We start from the raw sequence: 12,880 nt of genomic DNA, 5'->3' as shown, positions 1-12,880 counted from the left end.
CTCACAACCTGAGATCAAGAGTCACATGGTCTTTCGACTGAGCCAGCCAGGCACCCCAAGTTTTTTTCTTTCAAAAGTTATTTCTTTAGAATAAATTCTCAGCAATGGTTTTAGTAGTTCAAATGGCATAAACATTTTTATGGATACTGAATGTAACATATTTCCCTTAAAAAAACTGTGCCAATTTTTTTTACCATAAACTGCGAAAAAGAACTGGATTCCTAAGAAGGCTGAGAAGTGTCGAGTTTCTTTTAAAAAAGCATTTCACTTTAGGGGTGCCGGGTGGTTCAGTCAGGTGAGTGTCCCACTCTTGATTTTGGCTCAGGTCATGATCCCAGGATCATGAAGCCTACTTGGGATTCTCAATATCTCTCTCCCTCTCCCTCTGCTCTCCTGCTGTCTCCCCGTCATGGTCTCTCTCTAAAAACTTAATTGTACATTCCTATTTTATTTGTTTATTTAGTAATCTCTACACTAAATGTGGGGCTCAAAGTCATGACCCAGGGATCAAGAGTTGTATGCCCTTCCAACTGATCTAGCCGGGCCCTCCCTGCACATCACTGTTTTAATTTTTATTATGATTAATAATTTTTAAGTTATCAATATGCTAGGCACCGTTCCAAGGGGTTTACATAATAAAATGATGTTTTCCTAAAAGATAATTTAAATAAACCCTCCCTGTGTGAAAGGTTATAAAAACCTATCTACTATGTATTAGATATTATAATAAATAAATAAAAATAAGTTTAAATAAAACTTAAAATTTCTGAAACATAAATGATCTTATTTCATAGAAGTGGAAAGGTACAGAAAACTTAACTATGAAAGAAAATAAATTTTAGATTTCCTAGCTCATTTATTTTTTGTATATCAGAAGAACAAGTTAATTCAAAGGAATTACAATTTCTTTTATTACTGAAAAAAATTTTCAGGATTAGAAAGTTCATTTAGTCTGTATCCTCTTTTCTTCATATTGATTAAATAAGATTCAAAAAGTCCATTGAAGGAAATGGGCTGATAAAATGCAAAGTGACAATATTACTAAAAATATTTTTAAAATAATTAAGAAAAATATTTACTAAATGACGTACCTGATTTCACCGAGCAGATCAAACCGATGAAGAAGTATAATTTCAGCATATGGAACCTGGAGAGAGTGCGTGTCACATTCGCAGGAATGATTCCCTACGCTACTCAGGGCTTTGCTCAGAGGGAGCGCAGATAACTAAACCAGAGGTGTGGTGACAACAGGAAGTTCCTGAGGGACTGCAGGCGGGTCCCAACCTTTTCAGGATATTTGACTCCTCCTCTTTTCAGAGGAAGATCGAGTACGTTTTACCCTTACACAATTTTATGCATATCTTAATATTATAATGTGTATTTGCAGAATGACGAGTTCAAAATAGTTTCATTCTTTGTGGGCGGTTTATGAGTCGCTTGGCTTGGTGTGTTGAAATCAAATGTGATCTGAGATATTTGCCTCCCTGTTCTTGTGAATGAAACAAATCAATGAGTATTCTGTTGGCCTGTGTCCACAAAACTACTTTTTATGTTAATTCACACACGCATTCCTCATAAGGCAGTCTTTATATTTTGTTAATAACATTTCATTAAGTCCATCCATATATCTGTATTTTCCAAATACGCTTCAGATTAAAGCAACCTTTTTATGGCATTATGCATATTTTTATTTCCTCCTATCCAGAGCCTATCTCTCCCTCGCCTCCTACTTTTTAAAGGAAAAGTAAATGCAAAAGCTGTAAATAGAGAGCTCTGCCAGAATCTGTCCACTTCAGTGTTGGAAGTAACTGAGCTTGTGTTCCCCTCGCTATGAGGTAATTTAATTTCCTCACTGGTGCAAGTGCCTGTGGCTCTCACTCAAGCTTGTGGGAGGTCTGATGAGGTGAAACATACATTTATAAAGAAAAACACAAACAATGTAAAGAATACATTGTCATCCAGGGCACCAGGCAAAAGCCACTAGTCATTTAGCATTGTCTACCTAAAATACACATTTATGAAGCAAAAGTATCTCTTATATAAATTTATCGGTTTTCTGTGTCTGCATCCCATTTGAATAGCAGGGGATGCCTTGCAAGAAGATTCATTCCAGCAATGCTTCCCAAAGAATCAGTACATCAGATTTCCCCTGGTAGTGGGGGGAAGGGTGGCTTTTCAAAGTATTGCATGTGGATTCTGTGTCACACCTCAGACCTAATGAATGCCAAGACTCCCTAGCACTGGTTCAAATCCCACATCTTCCACTCACTAGTCTTGTGGCTTGAAGCAAAACATTTCTATTCTTAACTTTTCTCAACTGTGAAATGAAGGGAGAAAAAGCAGGCATCTCAGGGTTGTTAGTTGGATTAAATGAACTATTATAAGTAAAGTTCTTAGCATTACAGTCTGCTACCAAGGGAAGCTCACTCAGCACTTGGTAACTATATTACTTAAGTGGTTACGCAGTCTACACCTTTCCCTTCTGTCAGAAGGCAGGCTGAACAGTGCTGAGAAGAGGGGTCAGGTGGATTTTAGGAATGGAGAGCACCTGATGGCAGTGATGTTTCAGGTAAATGACTTTAGTCAGTACTGCTTCAAGTACTATTTTTCATCTTTTGTCTCCTGCTAGAGAAATAAAATAGGGATACAGAAATAGGAAAAACAAACAGGTGACCTGGTAGCTTTTTTAGTTTTCTATTTGCAGTAAGCTTTACTGGTTGGGAAACAACTGCCCTCTGGAACAAATGGAAAATTGTTCCACATTCTCTTACGAACCTGTTGTGGAATGTACTGTTGGGTCAGTGTACTCGTCTGATAAAATTGGTTGAGCTCCTATCAGTTTAGTACCATGCCAAGTCTTTATCTAGATAGAGCCAATGTACATTTTCCTGGAAACCAGACAATTATAGGAATGAGAATCATTTCTGTTGGGAGGACTTTTTGTGTTAGTATTGATTTTCCTGCCTGTGGGCACACAAATATCCCTATAATTTCCTGTGTGTGCCTTTTCTACTTCCAGGATTCAAAACAGCACAAGAATCAATGGGAGAACTCATCCCCTCAAAAAGAGAGAGTTAGAAATATGAAATATGAAAAAAACAGGAAGCATTTCAAAGGATGGAGAGAGAGGAAAGGGGGGAGAACTGGAGAATGGGTGCACAGGGACCCTTTGAGAGGTGAACTAGTTCTGTCCCCTGCTTGTGGTGGGAGTTACAGGCATCTACACAGGTGATAAGCTTGCATCGGACACCCCCCCCCCCGACATAAGTGCATATAATACTGGTAAAATTTAAATAAGATCTGTAGATTGTACTAATGTCAATTTATTGGTTTTGATAGTGCATTCTAATTATGTAAGATATTACAATTGGGGGAGACTGGCTGAGGGTCCACAGAACATCACTGCACTATTTTTGCGGCTTCCTGTGAACCTATTATTATTTCAAAATAAAAGTTTTTAGAGGCGCCTCGGTGGTTCAGGTGGTTAAGCGTCCTACTCTTGGCTTCAGCTCAGGTCATGATCTTAGGGTTCAGAGACATCGCGGAGCCTTCTTGGAATTCTCTGACTCTCTTTCTCTCTGCCCCTCCCCAGCTCACTCTTTCTCTCTCTCTCTCTCTGTCAAATAAATGAACATTTAAAAACTAAAAGTTTTTAAAAATTCCAAAAGACGGGCCAACTCATAACTATTCGAATGTTAACATTTACCCAAAGTTATCCTAAGGAAAACCATGTCTTTATTTCCCATCAGCTAGTCAAGAGTAAATAAGGGTCAATTTTCTCAATACAATGATTCTGAGAAATGATCACAAGTAACACAATTTGTCTCATTTCCAACTTAGTGTTATGTATTGGCTTTTTTCCTTCTTCTTCACCTAGAAATCACTTGCTACAGAAAGCAGAATAGAAAGGGGGTAGATAAGCTTCCAAATGCGTGGACAGGAAAACAGATACGGAAGTGTAATGAACTGAGGGAGGTGGCTTTATAACTCTCATTGGTTTCAGCTGTCAGGAAAGGTGACCTATGTTCCCTCTCACCCGTGTCTAGTGCTCTAAGCTGGCACATGACTCACTATCACATAGAATTTTGTCCTTTCCTCCACCTCGTGACCCCACAATCTCTCACTAGCAGTCTAGGTTTGGAAAAATAAAATGTTTCCTTGATTTTTTTTTTTACAAGGAGATCAGGATAACTTTCCCCTAATTCACGTGTTTATTTCATGTCTTCGTTCCTTCACTTATTGAACATTTCTCAAGCTTCTATGTAAAAAAAAAAAATGAGGAAAAAATATGGGGTATCTCTTTCTCACAAGGATACAGACATATTAATGATACTAGTAATACTAATAATATAGAGCTACGGACACACTTCCATAGAACCGAGAAGGAAGCCCTAAGTTGCCTGGAATCCCCAGGGCAGGGGCCAGGGGGAAAGCTTCACACAAGACATCCTTTTTTGAGCTGGGTTCTAAAGACTAGGTAGGAATCTGTGAGGTGAAGAAGGTGGAGGAAAAACAGTCCAGGCAGAGGGAACAAACTCAGAGTCAAAAGAAGTGTGGATTGGCAATTTGGATGCATGCATAGGGAAATGATAAAGCAACATGAAGACAGCGTAGGAAGCACTCTGTATGACATGCTTAAGATTGGATTTTATCTTCAAGACAGCAAGAACCTAAGTTTTTTTTTCCTGTTCACTTCTTTGTATGTTAATATATTAGTATCATGTAATAATACAAATAAACATAATAAATAATATATGCCATAATAATACATAATGTAACAAATGTGAGAAATAATATATAGAGAGAATAATACATTTAGGTTAGCTTATTAACTTTTTTTTGTAGTTTATTACAATACAGGAAGGAAAATGTCTGTATACTACTTTCCTGGCTAAGAAATATTCATGGAACAGAGCTACTTTGTTTTAGAAACCAGGACTTCTGGGGGCACCTGGATGGCTCAGACGGTTAAGCGTCCAGCTTCCGCTCAGGTCATGATGTAAGGGTTCATGGGAGCCCTACCTGGAGCTCTGTGCTGACAGCTCAGAGCCTGGAGCCTGTGTCCCCTTCTCTCTCTGCCCCTCCCCCGCTCACTCACGCTCTGTCTCTCTCTTTCAAAAAATAAATAAATGTCCAAAAAAAAAAAAGAAAGAAGAAACCATGACTTTCTTACAACGTATCAAACAAAATAAATGCAAGTACAGCGCTTTCAGTAACTGCTTGTTTGCAGAGTGCTGCTCAGAGCATTTCAAGGATAGAAAGCTCTAGCAAGGTCTGTATGCACACTGACAAGACAGAGGCAAAATGCTTTTATTAGTTAAAAGTTTACTTAAAAAATAAAAAATGTGGGGGTAGTGCCAGTGTTGAACATCCGTTGGTACCATGTATTTTATTTTATTTTATTATTTAAATTTTTTTTCTTAATGTTTATTTATCTTTCAGAGAGAGAGAGAGAGATAGAGACAGAGACAGAGTACAAGCTGGGGAGGGGCAGAGAGAGGGAGACAGAATCCAAAGCAGACTCCGAGTTTGACGCAGAGCTCAAACTCAGGAACCCATGAGATCATGACCTGAGCTGAAGTCAGAAACTTAACCAACTAAGCCACCCAGATGCCCTGGTACCACATATTTTAGATTTATTTGGATCTTACACTGCTGCTTTAAAATATTATTAGAACCAGATTTCTGTTTTATTTTTACTTAGCTGGCTTCCCAAGCACTGGTCATGAGAATCTTGCACCCATATTTGAAGTCAGATCACTCCAGACAAACATCTGGAATTTGATGAAAATTAACCCAACGACTTTTAGTGATATAGTAACAGAAAACAACACATTTAATTTATACATTTACTCTCTTTAATAAACAAGAACGCTATGACAGACAACAAAACAACAACAAAAGACAACACAAGAGAGAGCACCCTGCCAATAGATAGAAAAGGGACAGAGTACAAGAGGAGGTGTTTTTGTAAAGGCCTGAGAAGTGATCAGGCCTTGAGTGATAGCAGTTCTGATGGGTTTGAAGAAGAGAAAAGGCAGATCCATGGAGAATGCAGGGAAGTGTGGGATGTGGGACTGAGAGTTAAATGGCTCATTAGATAACTGAAGGAAGAAGAGGGAAGAAAACATTAACACTGAGCCACGCTGGATGTTGAAGTCAGTCCCTCACATACATAAGCACATTTAATTGGTCCACAGGTCTGAGAGGCAGGTTTGATTAACTCTATTTTATAGATTAGAAAATAGACTCAGATATTTCCTCACAAGGCAGGCCAAACCTGAACTTAATGTTAGCAACTTTTGTAATAAAATCTAGGACAAGGAACTACACCTGCTTTTGAATAGTGATGCCAAGGTTATTATTAGATTGAATAAGATCAAAGTCACATTATTAGGAGGATATGTTTTTCTTGAATACCAGAGTTGGTCCCCAGAAGGAAGTTAATCTTTACAGTGATGAACTATGTTGGATTTTAGGCACATTAGGCCCAAACCAACAACATCTTACCTATGAGCTCCAACTCACTTCTATCAAATGGCCCAGAATTCTGGCAGGGGTCAGCAAAACTAAAACTGACAAGAAATCTTTTAATACTCTGAGATGCTGGCAAAGGGAAAATGTGCAAGACTGAGCAATGAATTAGAGGGCTGGGTCTTCCCTGTTCTGAGAAGGGGAGGTAGGTTTTGAGGAAAATTGGGGATGGACCCTGGAAAGGCTTGAAGGAGAGGATCTCAGCAAGAGGACAAGGAGGAGGAGGAGGAGGAGAGGAGAGGAAGGGGGAAGAGGAGAAGTTTTTTGTCATTTTGTTTTTCAGAAAACTGGGCAGTCGTTTAGAATAGCCTATTGAAAACTTAAGAAATGAGGATGTGCCCCTCCAGCAGTACATTGTGCAAGTTATCTAAACCAAGGAAGAAACTCTCAATGTCCTTATGTCTCCATATGGCTTTGGTTTTTCTACACTAACCCTCTGGTGAAGAGTTCCTGAGTCCAGGAATGGTTGCAACAGTGGTGGGTTTGGAATCAGGATGATCCTTGACTGCTGGATGGGCTTTGGCCCATGCTTCTACTGAAGACGATAGACCAGTGAGGACACCAAGTGGCAAAACCTCAGGTGTGGGCAGTGGCTGGCAGTTGCTACACTCAAGTTACTGTTTCTATGGGGCACCTGGGTGGCTCAACTTTGGCCCAGTTCATGATCTTATGGTTCATGAGTTTGAGCCCTGCATCAGGCTCTGTGCTGACAGCTTGGAGCCTGGAGTCTCCTTTGGATTCTGTGTCTCCCTCTCTTTCTGCTCCTCCCCAGTGCTTGCTCGTGCGCATTCTCTCTGTGTCAAAAACAAATAAAAACTTAAAAAAAAAAGTTACTGTTTCCTTATGAGGCTGAGAGATTTGACTGAGGTAGTTCCAAAGCCCTGCACTTTTCATGGAAGGCATCTAATATTTTGGCATTAGGTATGTGCAGGTGCTATTAGTGAGGGAGGAAAACAAATGTAGTGTTGTACTAGAGTGGCCTGAGACTTGATGTCAATCTTTCTTAAATCTTGGGGCCCCAAACCTGAGACAAGCTTCTATTCTAAAGCACCTTGCAGTTTTCTCATTTATGTTTTGAACAGAGACTGCTCTTTTGTTTTGGAAAATCCCTTTGCAAGACTTGAGTGTTCTTTTTGGTTCAGGGAAGGCAAAGACCAACATTTATAGTGGAATGGACAGATGGGACACAGCTCAAGTGCTATGCATAATTATGCCATGGTAGGCTATTTTTTTAAGTTAACTGCAAGTCCAGCCTGAAATAGGTTGGGGGAGAGGTGGAGTGAAAATGCTCTTCTTTTGGTGGCTTGTAAATGAGTGGAGAGATGACTTTGAGGGGAGGAAAGTCCTTCTGGGAGGCAACGAGCAATGGACTATGGATGCTGTACTTATAATAGCGGTCTTGTTCTGCATTCCCATCATAACTTAAAGCAAACTTACATAATGTTCAGAGCCCCTGATGGCCTACAAATGAAGGATAATGTCCTCAAATTCCTTGCAGCAGGAACCCACTTAGGTGGCACTAACCTTGACTTCAAAATGGAACATACACATACAAAAGGAAAAGTGATGGGATCTACATCATAAATCTGAAGAGAACCTGGGAGAAGCTTCTGCTGGCAGTTAGTTAGTGCCACTGTTGCCTTGAAAACCCAGCTGATGTCCTATCATCTGGGAATACTGGCCAGCAAGCTGTGCTGAAGTTTGCTACTGCTGCTACTGGAGCCACTGTCTGATACTGGCCGCCTCACCTCTGGAAACTTCATTAACCAGATCCAGGCAGTTTTCCTGGAACAGAGACTTCTGGTAGTTACCAATCCCAGGGCTGACCACCAGCCTCTCAAAGAGGCATCTTATGTTAGCCTGCCTACCATCGTTCATGTGACAGAGCCTCCCCTTGGTGCTCAATAGACATTGCTATCCCTTACAACAAGGGAGCTCACTCAGTGGGTCTGATGTGGTGGAAGCTGCCCTATGTTCTGTGCATCTGTGGCACCATCGGGTCACACCTGATCTCTACTTCTACAGAGATCTTGAAGAGATTGCAAAGGAAGAGCAGGCCGCTGCTGTAAAGGCTGTGATGTGACCTAGGAAGAATGTCAGGGTGAATGGACTGCTCTAGCTCCCGAGTTCACTGTTACTCAATCTCAAGCTGCACTGAACTGAAGGCGAGCAGGTGCCATCTGTGCCTCTTAGCAGTTCCCTACTAAAGCCTGGAGTGCTTAGCCTGCCAGTGAAGACCGGTCTGAAGCTCCCACTGCTTAGACCACTCAATGGATAGGAACAACCACCGAGTGGTCTTAAGCTGCTTTTCCACAAAGGCAAACAAAATGAAATAGGGTTGATGGAAATGAAACAGTTTCTTGAAAAAAAAAAAAAAAGAAAAAGAAAAAGAAAACTTCTGGTCTTTCTAATTCTATTCTCAAACATTCATTAGCAGTATTGGTGTTCATTGTGTTTTGGAGAATTAAGGGAGGGGCCTACGTCCCACATTTAGGGTTTGGTTCCAACCTATAGCAACTGCTTCCCATCTGTCCAGGGTGGTGATAGCCACAGGTGGCTAGCTGGTGGTTCTGCAGCTCTAAGTGGTGACTAGCACCTGAATTCCAGAACACTTTATTGAGCACAGGATGAGGCTGTAATACGGAGTGCCTGGGTTAAAGTTCAAGCAAGCCTGAAAGTCTGGCCTTAATCAAATCAGAGGTAAAGGTAAAGTGCAGTCAGGGATGCATTTGTGGGGCCAGAAAAGAAGGCTTCCAAGATTGTTTGGGGGAGGGGTCCAGATTTTTTGTCACTAAATAGGGTGGGACTTTTTTCTCTTATTGATAATTAACCAGAAGTGTAACCTATAGATAACAGGGAGAGTTAATTTGCACTCCCTGCCAGCCCAGGGGTGGAGACTAGTAGTTACTAAGCCTCAGGTATCTCTTGTCCTTAAGTTTCTGTGAAGCATTCTTTTGAGTTCTGCCCTTCAATATCCCTCTCCAAGGTGTGGTTTTCCTTTCTCTGGCTCCTACTGCACTTTGCACACAATTATCTTGTAATTTGTAATCACGTCTCTTCCAGTAAACTCACCTCAAAGGCTAGGGACTGGCACTAGTTCTCAAATCTCGGTTCCAATCCTGCTACGCCACTAGTTAGCTTTGTGACTTTAGACAAATTACTTAATCGCTCTATGCTTGATTTCCTGATTTATTAAAAATGGGCACAAGACTGCTCACCATCGCCTGAGGTTGCTGGGAGAAATGAACATGACAATGCCCGTAAAGTACTAGACATTAGGTATATGCAAACCAAAGGGCACTTAGCAGGATAAACATTTGTTAATTGATCTGACCTACCTTAATTTTGTGCCCTCAACAAACATTTACTGAATACCTACTCTATTTCAGGCCTCAGAGCGCTTGCTCCCAGGTGAGGAAGCCTCGCGTGTAACCCGTGGGGCTCGTCCTGCGGGCCGTCTCGCGACTGGCTCCGCCGAACAGAAAGCCCTGCCCACAGCCCAGCGGTTGGACGGAGACAGTTTCGCACGCCCTCTGGTTGCTAGGTTCGGGATGTGGCTGTGGGTGAAGCTGCGCGTGCGCAGATTGAGAACGAAGATGCTTTCCGGTCCGGCGGGAGGAGGTGACGTCAGGAGCGGTGGCAGGCGGGGGCCTCCTAAAACCCTCAGGACGCTTTATCTGTGGGCCCTCCAATCGCGTCATAAGTCGGCGACTGAGCCTTGGTGGTGGTGGTGGTGGCCGAGGCGGCGAAGGCGGCAGCGGCGGCGACAGCTCTGGGGTTTGCGTCTCGGGGTGTGTCGGCCGCCGCTGCTGCTTAGGCCTGGTATGTACAAATGGCTGGTTAGGATTCTCGGCACCATTTTCCGTTTCTGTGACCGGCCGGTGCCCCCCGCCCGGGCCCTCCTGAAGAGGCGGCGCTCGAACAGGTGAGAGGAGAGGGGCCGAGCGCCAGCCTGGCTGTACCCCCTCCCCCACCCGGGGCTCGGCCGGGAGAGCGCTGATCCAGCCAGGCAGGCCCTGCTCTGCCGAAACCGTTGGCCGGGCCGAGGCGGTGGAGGTGCGAGTCGCGGGTGTCCTGGTGACGTAGTCGCTCCCTCCACGCTGTGCGATGCGGCTGCTGCTGATGGAACGAGCTAGTTGTCTTTGGAGTGCACCGTGATGGTTAGAATCTTTGATGTTCTTGTCAGAGTCCAAGCTGATTGCAGTCAAATGGGGCTTTATCGAACCTTGCTACTCTTTGGTTAGTTGAAAACTAACAATTGAAGGAATACGGTCTGTGTCGTGGTTCACTGTTTACAAAGCACACTCCCAAGTGTCAATCTGTAGGCAATAAGTGCAGCTAAAGGAAGTCAGATTCATAGCTTGTCCAAAGCCGTTTTGACTACAAGAATTGTTCTCTTAGCACCAAAGAACAGCAGCTGTTTTGTTCTTCAACAGCTGTCAAACTGTGTGTGTGTGTGTGTGTTGCAGGGGAGGGAGGGAAGATTGTTCTGTGCTTTAGAATTACTGGATGAGGGGGAGAAATTCTTTTTTTTTTTTAAATGTTTTATTTATTTTTGATACAGAGAGAGACAGCATGAGAGGGGGAGGGGCAGAGAGCGAAGGAGACACAGAACCGGAAGCAGGCTCCAGGCTCTGACCTAGCTGTCAGCACAGAGCCTGACGCGGGGCTCGAACCCACGAACGTGAGATCTGACCTGAGCCGAAGTCGGAGGCTTAACCCACTGAGCCACCCAGGCGCCCCGAGAAATTCTTTAAAAAGATCAGTAGTTTGTACTCTAAAATTGTTAAAATTTCGGGGAAACTAAAAGCTGTTCTTATTTAGTATCTGCCTCTTGGTTTGTCTTATTTCATAGTGTGTACCCCTTGCTTAAGAATTAATCCAAAGAATAAAATACCATATCAATTCTCCACACGCCCATCAGCCTTTAGTGATCAAGTGTTTATTTCATTTTTTATTAAGCACCAGGATTATTGAAGGATGGTTTCTTGAAGCTTGAGAGAACAAGATGAGTTAATACATGAGTCTGAAAATGCAGATCATTGAAATTGGCTCTTGGCTACATTCCATCATGTGTTCTAGAGAGTCCAGGGTTTCAACTTATTCTTTTCTGCCTTTTTGTGAGATTGATGTGAGGATCATGTGGGAACATGTTGTAAAGTGCCTACAATGATTTTTAACATATATAAGGGTGGTATTTGTTTATTCTACCCCAGCGGCCTTTGCTGAGAGTGGTGCATGATAGGTACTTGGTACATATTTATTGAATAAGAGAATGTTAATTCTCTCTCATTTGTCCTTTATTTTTGCGGTGAATCCCTCCGTGAGTGAAACAGTGGTTTGGAGAGCAGAACACTGTTCTTCTCCCACATCCTTAATCTAAAGCAGTTGTTCACAATGTAAGCCACGTTTCAGTCAAAATGAAGCCAGGAGGTCTTATTGGGATGTTGAAAGTTATTAACTGAATGGTATTCTCCTGGGACTTATTCTGTTAATTTTTTTTTTGGTGAAAATGATCAATTATAATTATCTTTAAATGATTACAGTAACCGTAAGCTTTTAACATTCTTGAGGTATATATAGGTTTAAAAACTTTCCTGAATTCCCCAAGTTTTTATTACCACTGTAATACTGTTTCCGTGATAAAAATGCAGTGATATAGAACACCTTTTCTGGCTAAGAACTTTATTTTAAGGCTTCTTATATTGTCTACTTCTCGTAAAGTAGAAGATGGCTTTTCTTGTGAGGGAGGGGGAGATGTTGTCATCTTTCAAAAGGAAATTATCTGTTGTTTTAAAATCATTCTGGAGAGAAAAAGGATCTACTAGTCCTAGGCTCTCACCTGTGTTCATTTACTAGCCAAATAATTTCTGGCCAATCAAGTTTGGACTTTAGCCAGATTACAGATCATCATTTGATAGGGAGCTTTGGGTCTCTTTCAAATAGTTTAAACAATAGTGTCAAGTCCTTAAATGGCAAAGGCCTACTACAGAGGAGTGGTCTCTCTTCAAACATCAGCCGAATCTCATTTTTTGACAAAGTGCATGAAGGGGGTGTATTGTATGTATATGAGGTTTACTTATAGAATTGGATATGTGTGTATATGTAAATATATATATATTTTTTCTTTTTTTCTTTTCAGCACTTTGTTTTCTACAGTGGACACTGATGAAATACCGGCCAAAAGACCAAGATTAGGTATTCAATATGAATTTTAAAAGTTAGTTTTTTTAAATAGGAAAAGTATATGCATGGAACAAAGTTTAAAAGGTAAAAAGTTTATGCTGTGAAAAGTAAGTCTCTTTCCTGTCTTTTTTCTATCAAGTTATCTTTTCTAGAGGTAACC

General features: G+C 41.7%; 2 protein-coding genes across 12 annotated transcripts in view; one reads left to right on the top strand and one right to left on the bottom strand.

Annotated features, from left to right (window-relative positions):
* LIPH (lipase H) overlaps positions 1–1,206 on the bottom strand; it is a 49,465-nt gene extending 48,259 nt beyond the window's left edge. For all 3 annotated transcript variants that reach the window (XM_029939710.1, XM_029939711.1, XM_029939712.1), the window contains exon 1: positions 1,092–1,206. In XM_029939710.1, the coding sequence (XP_029795570.1) occupies positions 1,092–1,140 (49 nt within the window). In that variant the 5' untranslated portion in view covers positions 1,141–1,206. The remainder of the gene's footprint in view (positions 1–1,091) is intronic.
* An 8,949-nt stretch (positions 1,207–10,155) lies between these two features.
* The window catches only part of SENP2 (SUMO specific peptidase 2), a 33,560-nt gene continuing 30,835 nt past the window's right edge, over positions 10,156–12,880 (top strand). For 2 of the 9 annotated variants that reach the window (XR_003908730.1, XM_029939703.1), the window contains exons 1-2: positions 10,157–10,459; positions 12,677–12,732. Coding sequence is in view for 5 of the 9 variants with exons in the window: in XM_029939703.1 (XP_029795563.1) it covers positions 10,359–10,459; positions 12,677–12,732 (157 nt within the window). In the remaining 4 variants the exon portion in view is untranslated. Of the gene's footprint in view, positions 10,460–10,490; positions 10,695–12,676; positions 12,805–12,880 lie in introns of those variants that run through there. The other 7 variants (XM_029939705.1, XM_029939701.1, XM_029939702.1 and 4 more) reach the window with 6 other exon arrangements.

The sequence above is a fragment of the Suricata suricatta genome, chromosome 5 (genome assembly GCF_006229205.1).
Source record: "Suricata suricatta isolate VVHF042 chromosome 5, meerkat_22Aug2017_6uvM2_HiC, whole genome shotgun sequence".
In the NCBI taxonomy this organism is placed as follows: Eukaryota; Metazoa; Chordata; class Mammalia; order Carnivora; family Herpestidae; genus Suricata; species Suricata suricatta.
Note: the sequence above shows the minus strand (reverse complement) of the source record. Positions and strands in the feature narration are given on the sequence as shown.